At 35.9% G+C, this 27302-nt stretch overlaps 1 protein-coding gene across 1 annotated transcript in view; it reads left to right on the top strand.

Annotated features, from left to right (window-relative positions):
- The window catches only part of Adam9 (ADAM metallopeptidase domain 9), a 96959-nt gene that overhangs the window by 47316 nt on the left and 22341 nt on the right, over positions 1-27302 (top strand). The window contains 2 exon segments of the mRNA XM_047548923.1: positions 9823-9928; positions 17960-18143. Coding sequence (XP_047404879.1) covers positions 9823-9928; positions 17960-18143 — 290 coding nt within the window.

Here is a 27302-nt window from a genome sequence, read left to right as displayed (position 1 = left end):
ACTCTCATTTCCTAGTTTTAATAATATGAGCTTATATACCTGGGCCTGCTATTTGCATTGCTCCCCAGAATTTTCTTGAGAGCTTTCTACATCAATACATTTATATTGTATTACATTAGAATATTTTCATTAATTAATGGACCATGATTTAGTTATCTATTTTCTTAGTGATGGATATTTATTATGTTTTTATTTTCCATGTTTTTTTTTTTTCTTTTTAAATTTCTCATTTTTCTCAAAGGTACACCATAGATCAAAGAGCTAAATTACTATATAATGTTTATTATGAAAATTAAAGTCTATTTCTACCCAGCATCCTCATCCTTTGAGATAACAGCATTTAGCTGTTTCTTTCTTTTTCTTTTTCTTTTTTTTTTTTTTTAATGTGGTGATTGTTGCTTGCACACATATATAATGTTATAGATATTATATATAATATATAATGCATATTTTGTGTACAACATATAATATATATGTGTATATTATATATGTATATGTATTATATATATGTATTTCCTTTTGGAGAACATTGCTCTAGCCCTTCAAGGCATTGCTGTCAAGCTGGTGCTATAACTGAGTCTCTCTAAGACATTTCTAACATTCTGATAAGCCACCCACTTCAAAATGGTGGGAAACATGGTAAGACCAGTTGTCTTGCTTTATTTGCTGTGTAGCGAGTTTCTTGGTCATAAGCAATGTTGTGTAGAATACCTTGATGGTGGATAAGGAATTCTGTAGGTCCACAGATGGTAATTTTGGCAGAAGCATTATATGTAGGTACAGAAAACCCATAGCCAAGCCAAGTGCAATAGTGCACACCTGTAATCCCATTACTTGGAAGCCCAAGGCAGGAAGTTCACAGTTCACCAGCCAACCTAGTCAACCTAGTGAGACTTTGTCTCAAAATAAAAATAAAAGGGCTAAGAATGTAGCCAAGTGGTAGTATTCCTCTGTATTTAATCCCCATTTACAGGGGGTGGTGGTGGAAATATCCACTTCAAGAGCATGTTTTCTAGTAAGAACAAAACACTGCCCCTTCATTATAGAAAGAGAATAGTGTAATCACTTTGCCACCAGGTAGCTGACTGTTCACCCCAGGAAATGGTGCCACTTTGGGGACTCGGTTTTGGTCTTAACTGCCAGCAGATTGAGCATTTAGCAGTGGCTGTAGTTATATCAATTGTTTCTGATCCTATAAATAATCTCCAACCTTGCTACCTTGGTTATTTTATGACTGTTTGGATGATGAGAAGGAGTGGCTGGGGAAAGAGGCTGCCTACAATCCACAGAATGGTTCATTCTTTCTACTTGATTATTAAAACCATTGACCATAGCCCATCACTTGGTCTATAATCACGTGTCTTGCCATTTCTCCTTACAAGCAAAGTGAAAAGCCAGGTGCAGTTCAGGGATGTCCTGGAAAGGGACACAAATGCCACAGCTGTTCACTTTTGGATGGTGCCTGCCTAATGTGCAGAACCATCTGCAAAAGAGGCCTCATTCTTCTCTTCCTGCTTCTGTCAACTCAATGTAAAGAATTCCCCATGAAAGCATAGGTACTGACTGGTTAGCAGGAGAGAATGCTGTGTAGCAGGAGTGAGGACCATGGGCATTTGGGTCACTTTATGTGCCTTTGGTGACTGCTTGGGTTCAGTCTTGTACATCCCACTTCTATTTCAGGATGGAGTGCTGCTGTGCATGCCCACCTTTATAAATTGGTTTGTCAGATCTCACCCAGTTTATGGAGGCAACTCAGGCTAAATGGTGACTTGGTGACTAATGGTTAAGTTTCCAGTGTCTATTTAAGGTTCAGTAGAGTAACAGGGACCATTTCTCAAAAGGAGAATAGTTATCCACAGAGGATCACAGAACTTTGCTCCAAAATCCTAAAGGCCTGTGCTGCCATTCTCCTATAGGGAGCTGGCAAAGGCTCCAGGTAGCATTTTTATCTGTCACTGAAACTCAAGCACTGTTTGATCTGTTTAGTTGGCAGAGCATCTTGCACGGCAACCTGGGCCTGTTGCAGAATCTTCTCCTGTTTGGTGTCCCCAAATTAGCAGTCTTGAGTTTTGTCCATGTCCTGCATGGGTGAGGGAAAGGGTTTCTGTCCGAGGGATGGACTGACTGTAAATTAATTGCTAAGAAACTTATTTAATAGAAAGAACCACAGGAGACAGTTCTCTCTTTTGAATCAGGGGCATGACTGATTGAGCTATGCTAATCTGGCTCTAATAATGGAAGAGCTCACCTGTCCTTTATTTATAGTCATACAGATAAAGGGTGACCTGGAGGAGCTTCTTCTGTGAGGAACAGGATAGGGTGGAGTTAAGGAAGCCATTTGCTCTAGTGGGTTATCCCAGCAGGACCTGCAAATTCTGGGCAGCGAGCCACTGCCTGGATACCATATGCTCCAGGTGATCTGGAACAATCCCTTAATGATTGCCAGTTCCTGGGAGCCAGATTTCTATGTCTGACAGCTCACCAAGCCTGATTTTGTTAATCATAGATGGCTCCCCACAAGCAGGTTTTTAGGTCACTGGATAAATGGTGCAGAATAACACCATCAAATGAGGAGTACAGTTGTGTGTCACATAATGAAAGGGATATATTCTAAGAAATGCATCATTATGCATTCATCATGATTCATCATTATGTGGATATTATGTAAGTATACTAATACAACCTAAGTGACGTAACTAGGTGATTCATGGGGACCATCATTGTATATGTTGTCTGTTGTGAACTGAAATATCATTATATGTTGCATCACTGCACATTACCTTCAAATTCTAATGAGGATCACTAGGCATTTTACCACACTTTTGCTTGTGGGAGTGACTAGAAACACCACCTTCCCCTTTACTTTAGAAAGGATATTTATTTTTCCCCCATTGTTTTTTACTGGTGCATTACAATTATACATTATAGTCGGATTAATTGTTACATATTTACACATGAACATGATATAACAATATAATTAGCTCAGTATTATTTTCCTAGTATTTCCTCTTTCCCTCCCTTCCTTCCTCCCTGTGATCCTTTTCCCAAAATTTACTGGTCTTTCTTTGATTTTCATGAGATTTCCCTCTTTCCTTTTTCCTCTTTAGCTTTTACATATGAGAGAAAACATAATGATCCTTGGCTTTCTGAGTTTAACCTATTTCCCTTTACATAGTGCTCTCAAATTCCATCCATTTTCTGGCAAAAGGCATAATTTCAGTCTCCTTTATGGCTGAACAGAACTCTGTTGTGTGTATATGCCACATTTTTTTTTATCCATTCATCCATTGATGGGCACCTAGCTGGTTCCATAGTTTGTTTTGAATTGTTCTGCTATAAACTTAGGTATGCATGTGTCACTGTAGTATTCTAACTTTAATTCCTTTGGACAAATACTGAGGAGTGGTATGACTGGGTCTTATGGTGGTTCCACATCTAGTCTTTTGAGGAACCTCTGTACTGGTTTCCTTATCTTATCAACAGTGTAAAAATGTTCCTTTTTTCTACATCCTCTCTAGGATTTATTATTGTTTGTATTCTTGATGGCTTCCATTCTAACTGAATGAAATTCAGTGGCTTCCATTCTACACTGATGAAATCTCAGTGTAGTTTTTATTTTCATTTCTCTAATTGCTAAATTTGTTGAATATTTTTAATATATTTTTGGCCATTTGTATTTCTTCTTTTGAGAAGTGTGTTTAGTTTATTTTCTCATTTATAATTTGGTTTCTTGTTTTTGTTTTTGGTAGTAAATTTTTTGATTTCTTTGTATTTTATGGATAGTAATCCTTTGTTAGAAAAGTAGCTAGCAAAGATTTTTCTCCCATGCTGTAGGCTTTTTCCCCCCACATTCTTGTGTCCTTTTCTGTGCAGAAACTTTTTAATTTGCTGCCATATCATTTGTTAATTCTTGATACTATTTCCTAAACTTTAGGAGTCATTTAGGGATTTGTCGCTTAAGCCTGTATGTTGGAGTGCTGACCCCTTGTTTCCTTATAGGAGTTGCAAAGTCTCTGGTCTAATTCCTAGGTCTTTGATCCATTTCGAGTTGACTTTTGGGCATGTTGAGAAATCTTTTCTTATTTTAGAAGGGATATCTTAACATTTTTCTCATACCCTGAAAATGTCACTGAGGTAGAAGATCCCTGGATTTTTGTCAGATTTATTTCTCACCCTCTATCATGCACATCTTACCAATGTCTATAGTGTTTGCTACTTTTCTCTGACTATGTTCAGTGACCATAATATTTTAAATGTAATAGAGTAGCGTGATATTTTTTGGAAGGGAAAGGCAATCATGGCCCTCAAACCAAACAGTGGCATAAGTAGGGCTGAAGAGTTGGTATACTCCTGAAGTAAGACAGCAAAGGTGTTGTTCTGCCTTGACAGCTGACAGCACCCTGCTTCTGGTAGGCCATGTGTATGGGCCTAAGAATAAAATCATTTGTCAGATCATAGTGCATTCCAGGTATCAGGGAATGTGTTAATTTGCTTAAGCAATGAATCATATGTGGTGTAGCAGCCGCAGTTCGAGTCATCACCGGGTTAAGCTTATGGTGATCTTCTGTCATTCTCCAAGAACCATTTTTCTTCTCTATAGGCCAAGTAGGTGAGTTGAATGGAAATGTGATAGTCACTACCTCTACATCTTTCAAGTTCTTATTGGTGACACTAATCTTTGCAATCCCTCCAGTAATGTGGTATAGCTTTTAATTTACTATTTTCCAAGGTAGAAGTGTTCTTGTGTCTTCCACCTGGCCTTTTCCACTATAACTCTCAGGAAACCAACTGTTTTAGTCAGCTTTTCTTGCTACTGTGACTAAAGCTGTCACCAGGACAATTTTAAAGGAGGAAGAGTATATTTTAAGGCTCACGGTTTCAGATGTCTTAGTCCATAGAAGGGCGGCTCCATTCCTTGAGGCTTGAAGTGCAAGAGCGTGACTGAGGGAAGCAGTTCACATCATCAAGGAAGCAGAGAGAGACTCCATTCAAAAGTTACAAATATATACCCAGAGCCACACTCCAATTCCCACCTCCTCCAGCCACACCCTACCACTTCAGTTACCACTCAGTTAATCTCTTATCAGGGGGTTAATTCACTGATTGGGTTAAGAATCTTACAACCCAATCATTTCTCCTCTGAACCTTTCTGCATTGTCTCACATGTGAGCTTTTGGGGGATACCTCACATTCAAACCACAACACCAACAGGGATCTGCCAGTTGCTGAATGTATGTATTATAATTATGCATTCTGGAACTATGGGAAAAAATGCAAAATGGATTTGGAGACTCACTGTTCCTACCGTGAGATGAACCTGAGCTAAAATTTCATTTATCACCTGACCTGCATAAGCCCCTACTGTGGTAGACCACATTGACACTTTGGGTCTGCTAGAATTAGTGTCACTTCAGATACAGTGACTGCGTTGCCAGAGTCTGATTATTTCCTTTTCCCTAGTGCATCAAATCTTAGTCTGATTGATTTTGTCTAAGTCTCAGTCTGTTTTGTGTTTCTGTAACAGTATACCACAGTCTAGGACATTTTATTGAACCCGAATATATTGGCTCATAGTTCTTGAAAACTGGACAGTCCAAGATCAAGTCACTAGTATCTGGTGAGGGCCACCTTGCTGTGTCACCACATGGTGGAAGGCAGAAGGGCAGGAGACAAACAGGGACCTAACTCACCCATTTATACTACCATTAATCCCATTCTATGGGCAGAGTCCTCATGGCCTAATCACCTTAAAAGGTACCACCTCTTAATACTGTTGCAATTATAATTACATTTCAACATTAGTTTTGAAAGAGACAAACATTGAAATTATATCGGACTGATATAACAATTTCCATGGACTGGGTGGCTTAAACAATAGACGTTAGTTTGTCACAGTTCTGGAGGCTGGGAAGCCTAAGGTACCAGCTGATTTGGTTTTCATTGAAGGTTCTCTTTCTGTCTTGCAGATGGCCACCTTCACATGGTGGTGGGAAAAAGAGATATCTCTCCTCCTTCTTATAATGTCACTAATGCTGTAATGAGGGACCCACCCATGACCTCATCTAACTATCTCCTAAAAGGCTCATCTCCAAATCCTATTACACTGGAGCTTAGGACTTCAGCATATGAAATCTGGAGTATATAGACATTCAGTACATAATACAGTTACCCTGGTGAAAGTCATTCCTTTGGGAACGGCTGAGATAAGGATTAATAGTTAAATTTTTGCAAGTACTAGAATTTTTCCTAAAGGGACTGACTTTTTCTTCATTCAGACATTTCGGTATACCTATTCAAGTCAGGCCATGATCCTCTGCTTTTTTGTTGTTGTTTCTTCTTTTGTTCAGTGTTTAGCCAACCAACCAGATAAACTGTTAGAGCCCTTTCTAATTCTGAGCAGCAATACTAAATGCAGAGTCTCTGCTGTGTAATAATTTCAGCCTAATCCAATTTTATGTTTATTCCACCATTATCTGATGCCCTTAATATTCCATCCCACACATGCTCCTTGGGTTTTTGTCTGTATAAATTAGAAAACTGAAGTAGTCCATTTGGAGTGTTGTGAACCTCCTCATGGGTCATATTTTATAGCTTACCTGTAGGGGTTTGCTTTGATTGGAGTCTAGTTACAGCTCTACAGGCAGAGAGGGAAGTTGGGGATGGGTCCAGAGGAGAACTGGCATTGTCTTGCATGGCAGTTGCTTCAGGGGAGTTTCCTCAGGCAATCAGGGCTAATTTCCTCAGATGTTGGAGAGGCTGTTTCTACCGAGGAGTGGCCTCTTCTTTTGAGGGCAGAGAGATTGCTTCCACTAGCAAAGAGTCATGGATTTCAGACTGAGATTATTTCGCCCTAGATAAGGGGGGAATGATGAATTTTAACTGGGGAAATGCCATGATTAGATTTGGTTTTGAGATTTCTGTAGTCATACTATGGAAAATCATTGAAAGGAACAGAGAAAAGATTTGGGGTAGCTGCTATATAATAGTTCTGGTGAGAAACCATGGAGAGTTTACATGGAGGCATGTCAGCACATTTAGTGAGCTTCATTTTTATTGCACATTAGTGCTATCAGTGTTCCACCAGCCATAGTCTACATTGTGTAGAATACTTGTTTCCTTTATTTTCTTCAGATGATTGAGGCTTCTCAGGGAGAAATTGCTTTTCAGCAGATTCCGTGGTTGATAAATTGGCGGTGATGATCGATACAAAAACCATTCTAGAGTTCAGGATTTCTCACTTTCTTCCCTTTTTGTTTTGAGTCAATAAGAACAGCAACCATAACCGGGTGCAATGGCACATGCCTGTAATCCCAGCAACTTGGGAGGCTGAGGCAGAAGGATCGCAAGTTCAAAGCCAGCCTCAGCAACAGCGAGGTGCAAAGCAACTCAGTGAGACCCTGCCTCTAAATAAAATACCAAAAAAGGGCTGGGTGTGTGACTCAATGGTTGAGAACCTCTGAGTTCAATTCCCGCTACCAAAAAACAAACAGCAACCATAAAGGGAATATGTGAATGGCATATGTTTGTGGAGGCGTAACTTTAATTAAGAAAAGAGAACTGAGAGCTTGTAACAGAGGAGTTTTTCTGTTTTCTTGCAGAACGCTACTGGTAAACTATACCATTACTTATCAAGGTGTGAGACACTTAATAGGTGTTTAATATTTATTTAATGAATGAAGGAAGAGGGGAAAGAAGGGATGGAGGAAGGAAGGAAGGAAAGCAAGCAAACAGGGAGAGAGAAAGGTAGAAGGGAAGACAGAGGAAGTAAGGAAGGAAGGGAAGGAGGGAGGGAGGAAACAAGGAGGAAAAGAGGGACCAGTCTTTATTTATTTTTATTTTTATTTTTGGCACCAGGGATTGAACCCAGGGACACTTACCCACTGAGCCACATCCCCAGTCCTTTTTGTATTTTACTTAGAGACAGGATCTCACTGAGTTGCTTAGGGCCTCACTAAATTGCTGAGACTGACTTTGAACTAGTGACCCCCATGCCTCAGCCTCCTGGGCCGCTGGGATTACAGGTGTGTGCCACCATGCCTGGAGATATTTCTATTTTTATTTCAATTTGTGTTTCTGTTATTTAGTTAAGAAGATCAGTCATGGATATAGTGCTGGATTTCTCTGAATCTAGAGTTGTTGATTTTGTCCAGATTCTGTTATCCATCTTAGAGATTAGGAACAGGTCCTTGTTCCCCCAGTGTTGAAGATTAAACACCAGAGAAATACAGAGGCAAGCATAGAAAGCAAGTTATATTTAAGAAAAGGGATAGTGACAGTTTTCTCTGAAGAGAAGGAACCCAGAGCTAGGTGACCCTGAGAGGGGGTATGTGTCTTGCTCTTTTATACATCCTAGGATTCCTCCCTTTTAATTGTTGCCTTCTCTTTCTTCTCCATGTATATTAAGGGCAGGAAGGAGCAGGAGCGCAGGGGTTAATCCTTAGCAACCCACTGACTGGGAAGTGTGATCCCTGAGGTTAACTATTAGCAACCCATTGTCTTTTCTTTGATAATCAGTCCTCCTCTTCTCAAACCTCATCATTCATTACCTTCACTGACTGTCAGACTTCACCCCCCTGCTCCCCCTCGCTTCCTGAGGAATGTCATCTCTGGCGAGGTGGGACTGTAGGCAGATGGGCACAGTGGGCCCATTTTATAGAATTATTCTCTTATCCTTGTGTTCCCTATTCTCATCTATCTGTCCCCTTAAAATTTGTGCTATCTCTGGTTTCTTTTTATACCCCTTGTCTTACAGTGGGTCAGATAGAGACTGAGGAAGACTAATAAATAAATGGGACTTACCTGTGTCAGGTCATGGTATAGGTGAAGAAATCTGTCAGCTTCTGATGTATTTTGTAGAAATAGCCAGGTTATTACAAAAGTAATCACAGATAGGTATTTTATGAGGTAAGCACTATTTAACAAAGATAGTGCTTTCATAGAGGATTGCAAAAAAGTCTAGGACTTGGGAACTATAGTTATTTTTTCCCTTTGCATAGCACCTGGAATTTTTATAGCTATTTCTGTTTTTATAAGAGCTTGGTTGGGGATGTTATCGTGTTTTATTTTTCCAATACAGGTTTTCTGTGTTAGTTTTTCATCTTATTTGATCCTCTGCTTCTCATTTGCTGTATCCTTTCACTTCACTTTCATTTTCTTTAAAACTAAGTGGCATAGTATCAGATGTGTACAATAGGCAAGTGAATTTCCTTTAATTAAGGAGGAAGTACTGGCATTTTGGCTTGACAATACTTCCAAATTAAATATTTTTAGGCATGTATAATTAACTGGAGTATTAAGTGATACCTAAAGTTTAAGAAAACGAGAGTGGATTGATACTTTGCCATCTACTATATGTGTTTGTCAATTCATTTATTTAATAGGAATGTCTAAACTCAACATCCATTGAGTGGTAAATGAAGAAAACAAATGATTGGCATTATTTTCACCAGGAAACCCCTGCCCCCCGCCCCCATCTAATCAGGGGTACAAAATGTATAGGTGAGAGCAGTGAGAAAGAATATGCTGAGATGACACCATACTGTGCATTGGTTTTAAATGAAAATTTCTTGTTTAGTGGTATTTCTTATAGGACCTGAGTGCTTGAGACCAGGCTGGCTTTAAGGGCAATCTAAACATTATTTTTACATTTGTTATTATATATGAAATATGGAATAGAAAATTTTTATCTGTAAGGACTAAATCTTTTTTCAGAGGTGTGGAGGCAGTTCATCCAAGTGTATGGACTGTTGTAGGGGATAGTTTTATTTTTGAGTAAAATTACCATAACTTTTTTTTTTCTCTTTTAAATGTTCAATGTTACAGAAGCCAAGGCTGCCCCAAGAGATTGTTTCATTGAAGTGAATTCTAAAGGTGACAGATTTGGCAATTGTGGTTTCTCTGGCAATGAATACAAGAAGTGTGCCACTGGGTAAGTGGAGGTGAGGTCATAGAGCATGGCGAAGATGATAGAGCCTTTTGTGACGAATTCTCGCGACAACTCCTTGTGACTTTCTCTCCCTCTATTTATTTTTAAATTTTTATACATTTCATTTTCTTTTTTGTGATGGGGTCTCACTATATTGCCCAGGTGGTCTTAAAAGTTGATTCTCCTGCCTCTGCCTCCTGAGTGCTGGGGCGGCAGGCTCCTGCTACCATGACAGCCTTCTTCCCCTTTCACTACCTAACTTTTGAACTTACGTTTTATAACACAAGGCTTCAGAGATACTCTGGTGTTAGGGACAAAACTGGTAAAATAATTCATTCCTTTCAACATTAACTGTTTCAAAGCTAACGAGTTTTAGAATCTTACTTTGTTTATCCTAGACCAACAATCCCAAATAAATACCCTTTTCATATTCCTTTCAATAAAAAATTATGTTTCTAAATCCCAAGATAAAGGACATATTTGTCTGCATAATTTTAAAATGGTGGTTTAAAACTTTTTATTTCTATAATTAACATTTACATAGTATAAAAATATTAATAACATTAAAAACTTATAAATGAGAACAAAGTCATCCATTATCTCAACCCATATATGTTCACTAATTTCAATGTCTTTCCTCTGTTTTAGTGTCTGTACTGCATATACTAACACTGATATTTTATTGAATGGGAATTCTGTGATATTATGCGCTGTTCTACCCACTCCACCTCCTAAGCCACCAGTTAGACTAAGAAACTTGTAGTGAGACAGTATTTCCTAGGAAGAAATAGCAACACTAACTTCCACATGGCAGATCCAACAGATATAGTTAGGTCTTCATGCTACTTGACCTTTCAGTAGCATTAATTTCTCCTTCTTGAAGAAACTTCTTTCATTAGCTTTGTATCCTTCATCTGTTATTTATTTATTTATTTTTACTTTTGTGGCTTCATTTGCCACCTCTGTGAAATGCTTCAGCCATACCAGCCTACATGTGCCTTTTGCCACAGGACCTCTGCACATACCACTTCTTAGCATGGTTAATTCTATATATCTTCCAAATCTCAGTTCAAGTATACTTTCTTTAAGGAAGACTTCCTCCACTTTCTTAACCAGGTCAAATATCACTCTTACACATTCTTAACGCTATATACCTCTTTTTCATAGAATTTGATATGTTGTATTTTCATTACTGTTTAAAATATTTTCTAATTTGCATTGTGATTTCTGCTTTGATTTATGGGTTAAAATGTATTGCTTAATTTCTAAATAATTTGTAATTTTCTGATTATCTTTTTGATTTTGATTTCTAATTTAATCCCATTCAGAACGTACTGTGATTGAGTTTAACTCTTTGGACTTTATTGAAATATGCATTATTACCCAGTGTATAGTTTATTTGGGTAAATGCGCTATGTACAATTAAAAAACAGAGTAGTCTGCAGGGTTGCCAGATTCATTATTCTTTAAATATCAAATTAATTAGTATTTGAAATTTCCATATCTTTAGGGGGGTTTGTTTTACCTGTTTGCTCCATTGATTTCTGAAAGAGGCACATTATACTCTCAAGTTATGAGTATGAATTTGTGTGTTTTCTTTTTAGTCCTCTAAATTTTTATTGTGTATGGCTTGAATTTGTAATTGGTTGCATACATATTTAGGATTATGTCTTCTTGATGAATTAACTCTTTTACTATCATCAAATTTATTTCATTATCCCTGGAATATTCTTTTGTAATTTCACTACCATTTCATTTCTGTATGTGACTACTTGCTTATAACTAATCCTCACTAAACTGTAAAGTTGAATGACATACTTTGTCATTAGTGTTTAACATAATGCCTGGAACACAGTGTTTAATAAATGCTTATTGAATGAACTAATGAATGAAGGTACAGATAGTATGGGTGAATAATTAGTATAAAGCTAAAATCTAGGGGTAAGTGGATTAATGCAGACTTGGAAGGAACTTGATAGACATATTATATCCTTGTTTATGGCCTAATTTGTTTTCTTATTTTTATGAGTCTCATTGAAAATATGGAAACTATACTGTCAAACTTATACATTACTAAGTAACTCATTTGAGAAAAATTTTTATAATAGTAATATAATGGTACTGTAGTTTCTATGGATACACATTGGAAGTTAGATCATTTGGGTTTTAATCCTGGTTCAACCTCTTAACATCTCAGAGACTTTAAGCAGTTCACCTCACTTTCATACTTCATTTTTCCCTCCTATAAAATGGGGATAATGGTGGTATTTATTTCTAAGTGTTGTTTTGAAGACTAAATGAATGTTGAATGTGCTCATCATCATCATTGTCATATCTTTATTAGCATCCTTATTAGAGAAAATATATAAAATCTAGAAAAATCTAAAGAAAGTAATCACATATGGTCCCATTATCCAAATAATTTCTTAGTGTATTTTTTTCCTTTTCATGTGTTCATACATTTCTAAACATGAATCACATGTTTTTGTGAAACATAAACATTGCTACTCTAAACATGTGGTTCATGTTTAGAAATGTACGAACCATGTGGAACACTTTTCCTGAAAGGATCATTTTTCCCTTTTTTTCCCAGTATATATATATAATATCATTCTTTTGAACTTTTAGTTAATTTATTTATTTTTATTTTTAATTAATATAGTTTTTGTACTGAAGGTTGAACCCAGGGCCTTGTGCATGCTGAGCATATTCTGTACCACTGAGCTACACACACTCCTGTTCTTCAGTATTCATTTCCAACACCTAAGGTGATTTCACAGTACTGTATCACCCCTAGCAAAATGATCAGCTATCAGATATCTGATACTGAATTGATATTCAGTTTCCCTAATCATCCTCAAATTGTCTTTCATAGCTGACATTTTTCCATATCAGGACTCAATCATGGGTCACCCGTTGGATTTAGTTGTCTTGTCATTTAAGTCATTTTCAATCTAAAATATCCCCCTTCACTCTATTTTTTCCTTTCCAAAGGCATTGATCTGTGGAAATGGCTGGGCCATTGAACCCATGTCTTGGATTTGTTTGATAATTTCCTTTCAGTTTCTTGCCTTTTGTCTGTTCATTGAATTTTCTTTAAATGAGAATTGAAATCTAAAATGTTAAATTATTGGTGATATTAAGTGACAGTGACCAGATCTTGCTGTTGCAAAGTTAGAATTTTCAATTGCAGACGTCAGATAGTATGTGGAATAATGCTTTTGTACAATATGAATATCTACTTCTCCACCACCATTTCATCACCATTTCACCTCATGGATGATCCTTACCTGAAGCAATTATTTTATTGAGGTTATGATAGTATAGTTAGTATAACAACATCTTTTCTTTGCTTTTTTAATTTTTGTGAACTGCCTGTATCTTTATGAATTGTTTTCTGTTAAAATGATTTTTTAAACAATGTGTAACAGCTTTTTATATGTTGAGTATTTTCCTTTTATACTTCAATATGTCACCAAGATTACTTATGAAATACTGAGTGTAATCTCAGCAATGTGAATTTTGCCAGGCTTCAAAAGATGTTAACTGAGGTCTGTTTTATGCTATGTGTTGTTTTAGAGGTTTCATACCTAACCTTAGCAAACTATGTAATATAGGCATTATTATTTATCTAATTTTTTTCAGATGAAGAAAGTGAGACCCAGAGTTTAAGCACTTTACTCTGGTAACCTAGCAAATGAATGGCAACACAGAATAAGTGTAAAATTGGAACAAAATCATTAATTCTTATTGCAGGATAGAGGGAAGATAGAGAATAGCAGCATATGATAAAAATTAAATAGGAGTAGGAGTCTTAATGATAAATTAAGGGGAATCAATAATGGATTAGATATCAGGGTGATATTGGCTTCATAGAACGAGTTTGGGAGGGTTCCCTCCTCTTCTATTTCATGGAATAGTTTGAGGAGTATTGGAATGAGCTCTTCTTTAAAGGTTTTGTAGAACTCGGCTGAGAACCCATCTGGTCCTGGACTTTTCTTTGTTGGTAGGCTTTTGATGACCTCTTCTATTTCATTGCTTGAAATTGGTTTATTTAAGTTGTGTATGTCCTCCTCGTTCAGTTTAGGTAATTCATATGTCTCTAGAAATTTGTTGATGTCTTCGAGGTTTTCTGTTTTGTTGGAGTATAGATTTTCGAAATAGCTTCTAATTATGTTTTGTATTTCACTCGTGTCTGTTGTGATGTTTCCTTGTTCATTCCGAATTTTAGTAATTTGAGTTTTCTCCCTCTTTCTCTTTGTTAGTGTGGCTAAGGGTTTATCAATTTTATTTATTTTTTCAAAGAGCCAACTATTTATTTTGTTAATTTTTCCAATTGTTTCTTTTGTTTCGATTTCGTTGAACATCGACGCAAAAATTCTCAACAAAATTTTAGCAAATTGCATACAAATATATATTAAAAAGATAGTGCACCACGATCAAGTGGGTTTTATCCCAGGGATGCAAGGTTGGTTCAACATTTGGAAATCAATAAATGTCATTCACCATATCAACAGACTTAAAGTTAAGAATCACATGATTATTTAAAAAGATGCAGAAAAAGCATTCGATAAAATACAGCATCCCTTCATGCTCAAAACACTAGAAAAAATTGGGGTAGTGGGAACATTCCTTAACATTATAAAGGCAATCTACGCTAAGCCCATGGCTAATATCATTCTAAATGGTGAAAAACTGAAAGCGTTCCCCCTAAAAACTGGAACAAGGCAGGGATGCCCTCTTTCATCGCTTCTATTCAACATCGTCCTTGAGACTCTAGCCAGAGCAATCAGACAAACCAAAGAAATTAAAGGGATATGAATAGGAAAAGAAGAACTCAAACTATCCCTGTTCGCTGATGACATGATTATATATTTAGAGGAACCTGGAAATTCCACCAGAAAACTTTTAGAACTCATAAGTGAATTCAGTAAAGTAGCAGGCTACAAGATCAATGCTCATAAATCCAATGCATTTTTATACATAAGTGATGAATCTTCAGAAAGAGAAATTAGGAAAACTACCCCATTCACAATAGCATCGAAAAAAATAAAATACTTGGGAATCAATCTCACAAAAGAGGTGAAAGACCTCTACAATGAGAACTACAGAACACTAAAGAAAGAAATTCAAGAAAACCTTAGAAGATGGAAAGATCTCCCATGTTCCTGGATAGGCAGAATTAATATTGTCAAAATGGCTATACTACCTAAAGTGCTATACAGATTCAATGCAATTCCAATTAAAATCCCAATGATGTACCTTGCAGAAATAGAGCAAGCAATTATGAAATTCATCTGGAAGAATAAAAACCTAGAATAGCTAAAGCAATCCTCAGTAGCAAGAGCGAAGCAGGGGGTATTGCAATACCAGATCTTCAACTCTACTACAAAGCAATAGTAACAAAAACGGCATGGTATTGGTACCAAAATAGACAGGTAGATCAATGGTACAGAATAGAGGACATGGACACAAACCCAAATAAATACAATTTTCTCATACTAGATAAAGGTTCCAAAAATATGCAATGGAGGAAAGATAGCCTCTTCAAAAATGGTGCTGGGAAAACTGGAAAACCATATGCAATAGAATGAAATTAAACCCCTATCTCTCACCCTACACAAAACTCAACTCAAAATGGATCAAGGACCTCGGAATCAGACCAGAGACCCTGCATCTTATAGAAGAAAAAGTAGGTCCAAATCTTCAACTTGTTGGCTTAGGATCAGACTTCCTTAACAGGACTCCCATAGCACAAGAAATAAAAGCAAGAATCAACAACTGGGATAGATTCAAACTAAAAAGCTTTCTCTCAGCAAAGGAAACTATCAGAAATGTGAAGAGAGAGCCTACGGAGTGGGAGAATATCTTTGCCAACCATACCTCAGATAGAGCGCTAATTTCCAGAATCTATAAAGAACTCAAAAAACTCTACACGAAGAATACAAATAATCCAATCAACAAATGGTCTAAGGAAATGAACAGACACTTCACAGAAGAAGATGTACAAGTAATCAACAGATATATGAAGAAATGTTCAACATCCCTAGTAATAAGGGAAATGCAAATCAAAACTACCCTAAGATTTCATCTCACCCCAATTAGAATGGCGATTATCAAGAATACAAGCAACAATAGGTGTTGGTGAGGATGTGGTGAAAAAGGAACACTCATACATTGCTGGTGGGGTTGCAAATTAGTGCAGCCACTCTGGAAAGCAGTATGGAGATTCCTCAGAAAGCTTGGAATGGAAACACCATTTGACCCAGCTATCCCACTCCTTGGCCTATACGCAAAGGACTTAAAATCAGCATACTACAGAGATACAGCCACATCAATGTTCATTGCTGCTCAATTCACCATAGCCAGATTGTGGAACCAACCTAGATGCCCTTCAGTTGATGAATGGATAAAGAAACTGTGGCATATTTATACAATGGAATATTACTCCGCAATGAGGAATGATAAAATTATGGCATTTGTAGGCAAATGGACGAAATTGGAGAATATCATGCTAAGTGAGATAAGCCAATCTCAAAAAACTAAAGGACGAATGATCTCGCTGATAAGCGGATGAGGACATATAATGGGGGGTGGGAGGGGTTAGCATTAGGTTTGGGTTAGGTTTAGGGTTAGGGATAAGGAGAGCGGTAAGAATGAAGGAAAGAAGGACTGTATAGAGGGAAAAGAGGGGTGGGAGGGGTGGGGGGGAAGGGAAAAAAAAATAAACATCATTGCCCTATGTAAACGTAAAAAAAAAAAAAATAATGGATTAGAATTTCTGTAAAAGCTGCTGTAATCTTGGGCTTAATGGAAATATAGTATCTAGAATGAAATAAAAGAGTGCTTCATTTTCTTGCTTGTCAAGCTATAACTGAAATGCTATTCTGAGTATCATGCTTTGAGAGGTAGTGAGGCAGCCACTTATGGTGATGCATGCCTGTAATCCTGGTGACTGGGGAGGCTGAATCAGGAGAATCACAAGTTTGGAGCTAGCCTCAGAAATGTATGCCTTAATCAACTTAGTGAGATCCTGTCTCAGTAATAATAATAATAATAATAATGGACGGGATTGTGTCTCAGTGGTTAAGTGCCCCTGCATGGTTCAATCCCCAGTTTTTAAAAAAAAAAAAAAAGGCAGGGAGGCAAACTGGAACACATTAGAAGGGAGCTTCCTTGTTACATGAAAAGTTATAGTAGGATATTTCTTTGGTGCAGTAAGCATTTAGGAGTTATTTTCCTCAATTAGCTACCTTATGAAAGGAGATGATTATTTGTGTGCTCTCATGAAATATCTGGAATCAACGGAGAAAGAGGTATTAGGAGAAAGATTTTCACTCAGTGAGTAAAAGAATGTGCATAATAGCTAAAATGGGGGAAGTTTCAGGAGACTGTGATTTAAAAGTGTTGGGAAAAATATGATGACTCGGCAATAATATCAAAAGATTCAAGAATATGGCAGGTGCTTGGATCAGATGACAGTTAAAGTAGGAAATTTCAATACTGGGTCATAAAAGTTGATTTTAGAAATATGCAGGATATAATGGATATAGGAAGGACATTTATCTTACACAACCTTAGCAATGGGAATTGTAGCCAGGGGAAAACTTCATAGATTTCTAATATCAAATTAGTGAATTAAGGATTGAGTCTTTTAAGAAGCTAAGAGTCAGCCAGGCAAAGAGTGATGAAGTCCTTTCTTGGAGTTTCATTCCTTACTATATCATATTTTGTGAACAACATTATTAGGTAGACTCTTTTGAACACTAGATAGACAATGAAGAGGGATTGGGAGTAGGAAAAGGAGTAGTGTTAGCACCCTTTGGTACCTTAATAATTTGCATCTTAGCTTCCATTTACCTTTTCTCTTCCTTATTTAACGATAGCTGCTTTTCCTCTCTTGCCCTCATACACTTTCTCTGTTGAGATTTTCTTCAAATAGCAGCAAATTCTGGTTATATACAAATATATAATTACATTTTGTTTGTACACTGGATGCATTTTGTGTTTATATTTTTTTTTCTTACTTTGTAGGAATGCTTTGTGTGGAAAGCTTCAGTGTGAGAATGTACAAGACATGCCTGTATTTGGAATTGTACCTGCCATTATTCAAACACCTAGTCGAGGCACTAAATGTTGGGGCGTGGATTTCCAGTTAGGATCAGATGTTCCAGATCCAGGGATGGTGAATGAAGGCACGAAATGTGATACTGGAAAGGTAATCAAAATATTTTCTGTTTATAAAAGAAAATGAAAATAATTAAACTATTATACAAAGTATAATAATAGAGTGCTCTTTTCTGGTTATAAAAGCAATCTATATTTATTATAGAAATGTTAGAAAATCCAAAGGCACCAAGAAGAAAATTAAGAACACCTATAATTTTACCATCCATATTTCTTCACTGGGGTCATATAACTAATATTTTTAACTTGGCAATATACTGTACATATTTCCTGCCTCTATTGATATGCTATTGTTTATTAGCCATTTTGCTACTATTGGGACACTTAGGTGATTTCCACGATGTGTATGTGTCTGTGAGTGTGTTCTAGTGGCATGTGCCTTTGTACCAAAATGTCACAGTGCTTTCCCTGATCATATTCCTTGCTGTGCTGACTCTACTGTTGGGGTCATTTATGAACCCAGTTAGTCAGCCCATGACTTAGAGAGGATAACCTGTGCCAAATTCCTTTTTTAAAAAAACAATATGTAATTAAGACAGTTAGTTAAGAGTAGGGCAGACACTGGAAGAATTCTTGAGATGTCATGAAGTAGGAGTTAGGTTAGAAGTGCTGTGGCAAGCTTCACTATATGAGAATTAGGAGGGAGCAGGATTGTTGAGTGACATGAAGAAACCAACTCACATAGAGGAGTATAGGTGGAGGGGAAAGGTCGGGGGGAGGGAGTGCAATCGAGGGGGCACAGCTGTCTGATTACATAGCCTATTATAAAGATAGATGGGTGGACCCTTTTGTTACCTCAATTTCTACTGTTTCCATATCCAATTCTGCTTCTCACTTCTTACAAAAAGACTCACAAGACTCACATGGTTTTGTGCCTGTCCTTGCAGCTAAACTTGCCTGCTATAGCTATTATAAACAATGCCGAGACAAATGGCTTTATAAACAAAAACTTCAAAACATTCCTGATTGTTTTCTAAGGTTAAACTGCTGTAATGGTGTGCACTTTTCAGGTTTTAGAAATGGTTCTGGCAAATTTCTCTTTGGAAAAGTTGTTTTTTTAAAAATTTTTTTAGTTGTAGATGGACACAACACCTTTATTTATTTATTTATTTACTTATTTATTTCCTCCCTTCTTTCCTCCTTCCTTCCTTCCTTCCTTCCTCCCTCCCTTCTTCCTTCCTTCCTTCCTTCCTTTCATTTTTATGTGGTGCTGAGTATTGAACCCAGTATCTCACATGAGCTAGGCAAGCACTCTACCACTGAGCCACAATCTCAGCCCCAGGAAAAGTTTTTATTACCTCTTATTCAATTATGTTATAAGTGTTTTAAATTCTCATCCCATAGTCAAGGTTAGCAGTTATTATTTTAAAGCCTTCAATGGCGATTCCCTTTTCTTTTACTCTTTCTTGATTATTGGTGATGCTGAATTTTTTTCATCTATATAAACTTATTTATATTTTTATGATTTGCCTGCTGATATTCTTCAACTATTTAAAAATTGACTTTCTTATTAACTTTGAAGAAATTTAACATATGTAAAATGTAATGATATATACATCTACCCCTCCCAGTTTTCTGCTAGCTGCTTCTTTTTGTTTTAGAACTTTTTGCCATGTTTACATTTTTATTTACTGGTCTATTATTATTATTTTCCTTTGTGGTTTCCAACTTTATTTACCTATTTTAATATTTTGATAGTCTTTTCTCAGTATATTGTAAGATTGCTATTTTCTTGTTTCTAAACTTTTTTGTTATTTTAATACTTATCTCTTTAATTCATAGAACATTTTTGTGTATGATCGGAGGTTGACATGCCTTCTTTTTCCTTTTTTCATTTATTCACGGAGAAATTAATGCTATATTCTGAGTTCCAAGGTTATTTTTTTTTTCAGAATGGTTTAACATTTACCTTAACAACCTTAATTCTAATCTCTTTCTCTTTCTCTTTCTTTCTTTACTTCCTTTTTTCTTTCTTTCATTATTTTTTTAAAAATTTATTTTTATTTTTACAGACTGCATTTTGATTCATTGTACACAAATGGGGTACAACTTTTTGTTTCTCTGGTTGTACATGATGTAGATTCACACCATTCATGTAATCATATGTGTGCTTAGGGTAATGATGTCTGTATCATTCCATTATCTTTCCTTCCTCTTTGATTCTAATCTCTTTTTAAATTTGAAATGCTGTTTAAATTACTTATTACATTTTTATGTACATTTGGGTTCAATTTCTGTTTTTCTCATCATGTCCTTTGGTTTGTCTGAATACTCATGTGTCCAGGCTGCCTTGTTTTACTTTGGGTAGTTTTATAAGAATTTTTAATATTCAATAGTATAGTTGCCCCTCATTCTTTTTTCATGCTTTTCTTGGCTATTTTCATTTATTTATCATTTCAGATGAACTTGAGATCATTTTATCAAGGTGCAAAAACTAAAAAAGGTGCTTTGGAATTTTGGTTGGGATAACATTAAATTTATGCATTTATTATGGGGAAAAGTGATATCTTTACATAATTGAGTCTCCCATAGAAGAACATGGTATGTCTCTCCATTTTTGAGGGTCTTCTTTTAAAGGTTTAGTCATAAAGATCCATTAAAATTTTTTGATTAGTTTTATTCCTCAATATTTGATGTTTTTATTTCCACTAGGACTAGGCCCCCTTCTTCCCATTGCTTTTCTAATTTATTGGATTTTCTAATCAGTTTTGACTTTTAAGAAAAGCTATTTTGTTTATATTTTTGACTGGTTATTATTGCTATTCTAAGAAACATTCACTTGTATATATTTATTTTGTTACCAGCCATGTACTTGGTGTAAGGTATTTTTCTTGTTGATTACATTAGCATTTTCTAGATTAAACAGTAATCATCTATAAATAAAAAAAGCTGTTTCCTTTCAGATACTTACAATTTGAATTATTTTTCTCATTTAACTATAATGATAGAATTTTTTAGATAATTTTAAATAATAATGATGATGGTGTACTATTTATCTTGCCTCAAACTTGATTGAAAATGTATCTAACCTTCCAAGATCATATGTGACTTTGGCTGTTGCCTTGAGGTAGATACTATTTATTATTTAAATGAAGTATCTTTTTAGTCCTAATTAAAAAGAATAAAAAAATAAGAATGGGTTTAAAATTTTATGGGTTTTTTGGTAACTTGAAATAATCAAGGTTTTCTTTTGCTCTATTGATTTATGCTGGATTATATCAATAAAGTCCCTAACATTACTTTTACATTATATATGAAATATATAATATCTAAAATTTATTTATTTTAATTTATGTAGTTTTTATTTTGTATTTTATATTATAATCTTTAGTGTTTTATAATCTTTTTGTATTATATTATAGTCTGTTTATATTATAATATAATCTCTTATCAGATTATATTATAATATAAACTTATCATATAATATCTGTTATAATATATAATCTGTTATCAGATTATAATATAATATAAACAGATTATAATATAATGTACTTTTGGACTTTCAAAGGTGGATTATGTGATTATATGATTTCTAGAAAATAGATAAAATTTTACTCTGGGTTCATAGATAGTACACTTAAATCTCACAAAAACTCAGCTAAGACGAGATTAAAGCACAAAAGGAAATTTATTATTCCAACCACAGGATCAAATAAGAAGCTTTGGGATCCAGAATCTTAGATAACGTTCCTCTGGGTTTTCCCATATCTTCCATGCTTCTGGCTTGACTTTATTTCCTTGTGTACGCATACTCCTTACCCTGGTAGCAGGGAAAGACAAATCTCACATCTTCCCAGCACCCTCAGAATAGGTAGAATTGTTGTTCTTCCAACAAGAAATCCAGAGATCCTAGAAAAGGGCCACAAGGCACAGCTTGAAGGTCAAATTGTGATGTGGGAAGGAGTCAGGCTGTGTGAACCTAGGACCTGAGACACATGCTCAATGATGTGTAACCCTCTGCTTAGAAGAGAGCCGATGACAACATCTCTATCAATTAGAGAAATGCAAATTAAAACTACACGGAGATTCCATCTCACTCTAGTGAGAATGGCAATTATCAAGAATATAAGTAACAATAAATGTTGGCAAGGATGTGGGGAAAAGGCTACATTATTGGTGGGTCTGCAAATTGGTGCAACCATTATGGAAAGTAGTTTGGAGATTGCTCAGAAAACTTGGAGTGGAACCACCATTTGACCTACTTATACTTAGCATATACCCAAAGAACTTAAAATCAGCTTACTACTATGGTGTAGCCATATCAATGTTTATAGTAGCTTAATTCACAAAAGCCAAACTGTAGAAACAACCTAGGTGCCCTTGGACAGATGAATGGATAAAGAAAATGTGTATATATACACAATTTCACAGGAATGTTCTTTTATTGAGGGAGACCAGTTTTTTAGTTCTATTCAGGTCTTCAGCTGATTAGATGAGGCCCATCCAAGTATGTAGAGCTGTTTTTTAAAAAATATTTTTATTAGTTGTTGATGGGCCTTTATTTTATTTATTTATACTTGGTGCTAAGAATCAAACTCAGTCCTCACACATGCTAGGCAAGTGGTCCACCACTGAGCTACAACCCTAGCCCAGGTAGAGCTGTTTTACTCAATCTATTGATTTAAATGTTGAATTTGTCCAAAGTCCCTTGCAAAAACATACAGAATAATGTTTGACTGAATATCTGGAAACCTTATGACCTATTCAAATTGACACATTAGCTTAATCAGTTATTATAGATAAAATTCAGAGTAAAAAATATGAATTAGAAGAAAATCTGCAAAAGATGGTAGATTGCAATATTAATTTATCTTCTCTGTTAAGACTGCCCAAAAGATAAATGAATAAATGGGAATAAACTTCAAAGCAGGAAATATAGGAGATCTCATTAGTAAGTAAAGATTTCAAGAACATTTGGAAAACCCAGGGGATGGAGAATATTTCAACAGTAGGGAAACATACAACTTAAAATGCAAACAGAGGATGTGCACAGAAAACACTGCCTTTTAGCTTGACTGAACTGACAGATTTATGATTTGGAAGTCCTGGTTATAGCTGAGTGGGATGAAGCTTGGAAATGATGATGGGAGTATTTTTAGTTTACATAGGGAGAGGCTGGCTCCTCAGCCTACTTCTCATTTCTTGTCAGTGAAGCATCAATAGCTAGTTGCCTATTTTAGGAAGGACATCAGAAGATAATATTTTTGTTGTCCTCCTATGAGATGCCTGCCTCCATGTCCTTTCCTTAGTACACAGTTCTCTTTTATTATGCACCTGTAATTGACTCTAGATGGATTGTTACATGAAGTTGGACAATTCTTGCACAAAAATTTAGAGACAGAAAATGTGAAAGCAAAGGTGAAAATCTGAGAGGATCAATTAAGAATTTTAAATTCAATTAATTTAAATCTCTAATTTAGAGATAAAGAACACAGGTAAAATGGAAAATTGTGAAATTCCAGAGTACTGGTGAAGAATAATCCTAATAACATCCAGAGACAAATAAAAACAAATAAAAAACAGGTCGCAGGTAAAGAAAGGAGCTTAAAACTGAGTTCTGGAAGACAGGGGAACAATACTTTCATATATTTGAAAGGTTCTCAACTTAGAATTTTGTACATAGCTAAATTATTAATCATGTTAGAGGACATAATTAAAACATTCCACACATTTCAATACTCAGAACATTTACCTTTGATTCATCCTTTCTTAGGCACTCTTCTGAAGTAATGTTTCAGCAAATGAGAAAGTAAAACAGGGAGAGAAAAAATTATAATCCAGGAAATTGAAGAATATTAAAGAGAAATGTCAAAATATAGCAGTTGTGTACAAGGCAATCAATTCAGTTTGGAGTAAGATCACCCTGTAGGGAGGTTTCTAGAGAGGAAATTTTAAAAAGAAAGTGATATGGTAGCTTGTTTGAGGGGAAGATACTGGGGTTATAACAAAGGGCAATTGTTGAGAAGAAGGCCGGCTTCACTTGTATCAAAAACAAAAGCTGTATGAAGAGTGAAATATAGTACTTAGCTTTGAAATCTACAGTGTTTCTGCTTAAATGTTGGCAAGGAACACTAACTTCCCACTTTTCATAATTCCTTGTGGTAGAACTTCCATGCAAATAACATTTCTGACCTCAGTCTAATACTCTTCTCCTCCAAGGGAGGCAAAGTGGTTGATGAGTTCAGAAGACACTGGGCACAGGTAGCTCAGGAACACTTCTCCTATCCACTTTCAGAGCTGCCTGCCTGCAGAGGGTATGTTTGGTCTGTTCTCTTAATCATATAGTTCACTTAGCAAGGCAGACTGTTTCTGTAGGGGACAAGCTGTGACTGGGCAGGTAAGTTGGATTCTGGGTACTGTACTAGGAAACCCATTCTTGCTGGGTACTTAAGTCATGTTAAATGCTATGTTGGGCAGAAAGATGATCCTTTAATCGCCTGTTGTTAGCCTCCTCTGTTTTCTCTCACCTGGTTCTGAACTTACTCAGTGACTCAGTTATAACTCAGTGTTAATGATGTAAATATTATACCGTAGTTACTTTGAGAAAGTAGAGGAGGAGCATTGTGTAAGGAAGCTGAATTCTTATTTATCATAAAAGACATTAGTTGATGTGTCTAAAATAGACAAATCAAGAAAAAGCATCTTAATTTAAAATAGGGAGGTAATTATCACAAGAAATAGCAGTTGCCTCTGGACTTTTGATTGACAAGATTACGTAAGAGAGGGTTGGGGAGTTGTTTTTGTCATAAACCCTCCAGCACTATTTTATTTTTAACCATACATATTTATTTATATATTTTAATAGTATACACATATGCACTTATTTATATTTTAATAGTAAGTGAAAAACCAAATGACAACTGGTACTGCATTCTTTAGAAGTGATGTTGCAAGCATTGTGTCAACTTTGTTAAGAATAGTACAGCAAAGTGCTGGTTACCTGGTTTGAAAATCATAACCAAAAAAGCATGCCTTTTTCTTTGCCCCAAATGTTAGCGTAAGAGAAGGCAAAATTTTTGTGAAAATATGCTAACTCTTGGCTTTGGAAATTGAGCCTATTTTTATGACTTTTAAAGACATCAGGCATTTGCTTGGGTTTGGATGAGACACACTGAGTTAATGGGTTGACTCCATGTTCATTTTTTGATGAATATTCTGAATGCATTAGAAAAGAGTGTATTATTGCTTATAACATGTAGTGTTTGATGATTATGTATCCACATCTATCACATTCTTATTTATTGTTCTTAATGTGTTAAAGATTTAGAGAAAAAAATGCCAGTCTCTCAGTAACTTCCTGCTTTCATTTTCTTTTTTTTTTTTAAATTTATTTTTATTGTAAACAAATGGGCATGTTGTTTCTCTGTTTGTACGTGAAGTAAAGGCGTACCATTTGTGTAATCATACATTTACATAGGGTAATAGTGTTTGATTCATTCTGTTATTTTTTCCTTCCCCCCACCCCTCCCACCCCTCTTTTCCCTCTATACAGTACCTCCTTCCTCCATTCTTGCCCCCCTCCCATCCCTTATGTGTCATCATCTGCTTATCAGCGAGATCATTTGTCCTTTGGTGTTTTGAGATTGGCTTATCTCACTTAGCATGATATTCTCCAATTTCATCCATTTGCCTGCAAATGCCATAATTTTATTATTATTTATGGCTCAGTAATATTCCATTGTATATATATATACCACAGTTTCTTTATCCATTCATCAATTGAAGGGCATCTAGATTGATTCCACAATCTTGCTATTGTGAATTGAGCTGCTGTGAACATTGATGTGGCTGCATCACTGTAGTATGCTGATTTTAAGTCCTTTGGGTATAGGCCAAGGAGTGGGATAGCTGGGTCAAATGGTGGTTCCATTCCAAGCTTTCTGAGGAATCTCCACACTACTTTCCAGAGTGGCTGCACTAATTTTCAACCCCACCAGCAATGTATGAGTGCACCTTTTCCCCATGTCCTCCCCAACACCTATTGTTGCTTGTATTCTTGATAATCGCCATTCTAATTGGGGTGAGATAGAATCTTAGGGTAGTTTTGATTTGCATTTCTCTTATTACTAGAGATGTTGAACATTTTTCCATATGTTGGTTGATTGCTTGTAGATCTTCTGTGAAGTGTCTGTTCATTTCCTTAGCCCATTTGCTGATTGGGTTATTTGTATTCTTCGTGTAGAGTTTTTTGAGTTCTTTATATATTCTAGAAATTAGTTCTCTATCTGAAGTATGAATGGCAAAGATTTTCTCCCACTCTGTAACTTCTCTCTTAACATTGCTGATAGTTTCCTTTGCTGAGAGAAAGCTATTTAGTTTGAATCTATCCTGGTTATTGATTCTTGCTTTTATTTCTTGTGCTATGGGAGTCCTGTTAAGGAAGTCTGATCCTAAACCAACATGTTGAAGATTTGGACCTACTTTTTCTTCAGTAAGATGCAGGGTCTCTGGTCTGATTCCAAGGTCCTTGATCCATTTTGAGTTGATTTTTGAGCAGAGTGAGAGATAGGGGTTTAGTTTCATTCTGCTGCATATGGATTTCCAGTTTTCCCAGCACCATTTGTTGAAGAGGCTATCTTTTCTCCATTGCATATTTTTGGGACCTTTGTCTAGTATGAGAAAATTGTATTTATTTGGGTTTGTGTCCATGTCCTATACCATTGATCTACCTGTCTATTTTGGTGCCAATACCATGCCGTTTTTGTTACTATTGCTTTGTAGTATAGTTGAAGTTCTGGTATTGTGATACCACCTGCTTCACTCTTCCTGGTAAGGATTGCTTTAGCTATTCTGGGTTTCTTATTCTTCCAGATGAATTTCATGATTGCTTGCTCTATTTCTATAAGGTACATCTTTGGGATTTTAATTGGAATTGCATTGAATCTGTATAGTACTTTTGGTAGTATGGCCATTTTGACAATATTAGTTCTTCCTATCCAAGAACATGGGAGAGCTTTCCATCTTCTAAGGTTTTCTTTAATTTCTTTCTTTAGTGTTCTGTAGTTCTTGTCACCTCTTTTGTTAGATTGATTTCCAAATATTTTATTTTTTTTCTCGAGTCTTTTGTGAATGGGGTAGTTTTCCTAACTTCTCTTTCTGAGGATTCATCACTTAAGTATGAAAATGCATTAGACATATGAGCATTGATCTTATATCCTGCTACTTTACTGAATTTACTTATGAGTTCTAA

This window comes from Sciurus carolinensis, chromosome 4 (genome assembly GCF_902686445.1).
Source record: "Sciurus carolinensis chromosome 4, mSciCar1.2, whole genome shotgun sequence".
NCBI lineage: Eukaryota > Metazoa > Chordata > Mammalia > Rodentia > Sciuridae > Sciurus > Sciurus carolinensis.
Note: the sequence above shows the minus strand (reverse complement) of the source record. Positions and strands in the feature narration are given on the sequence as shown.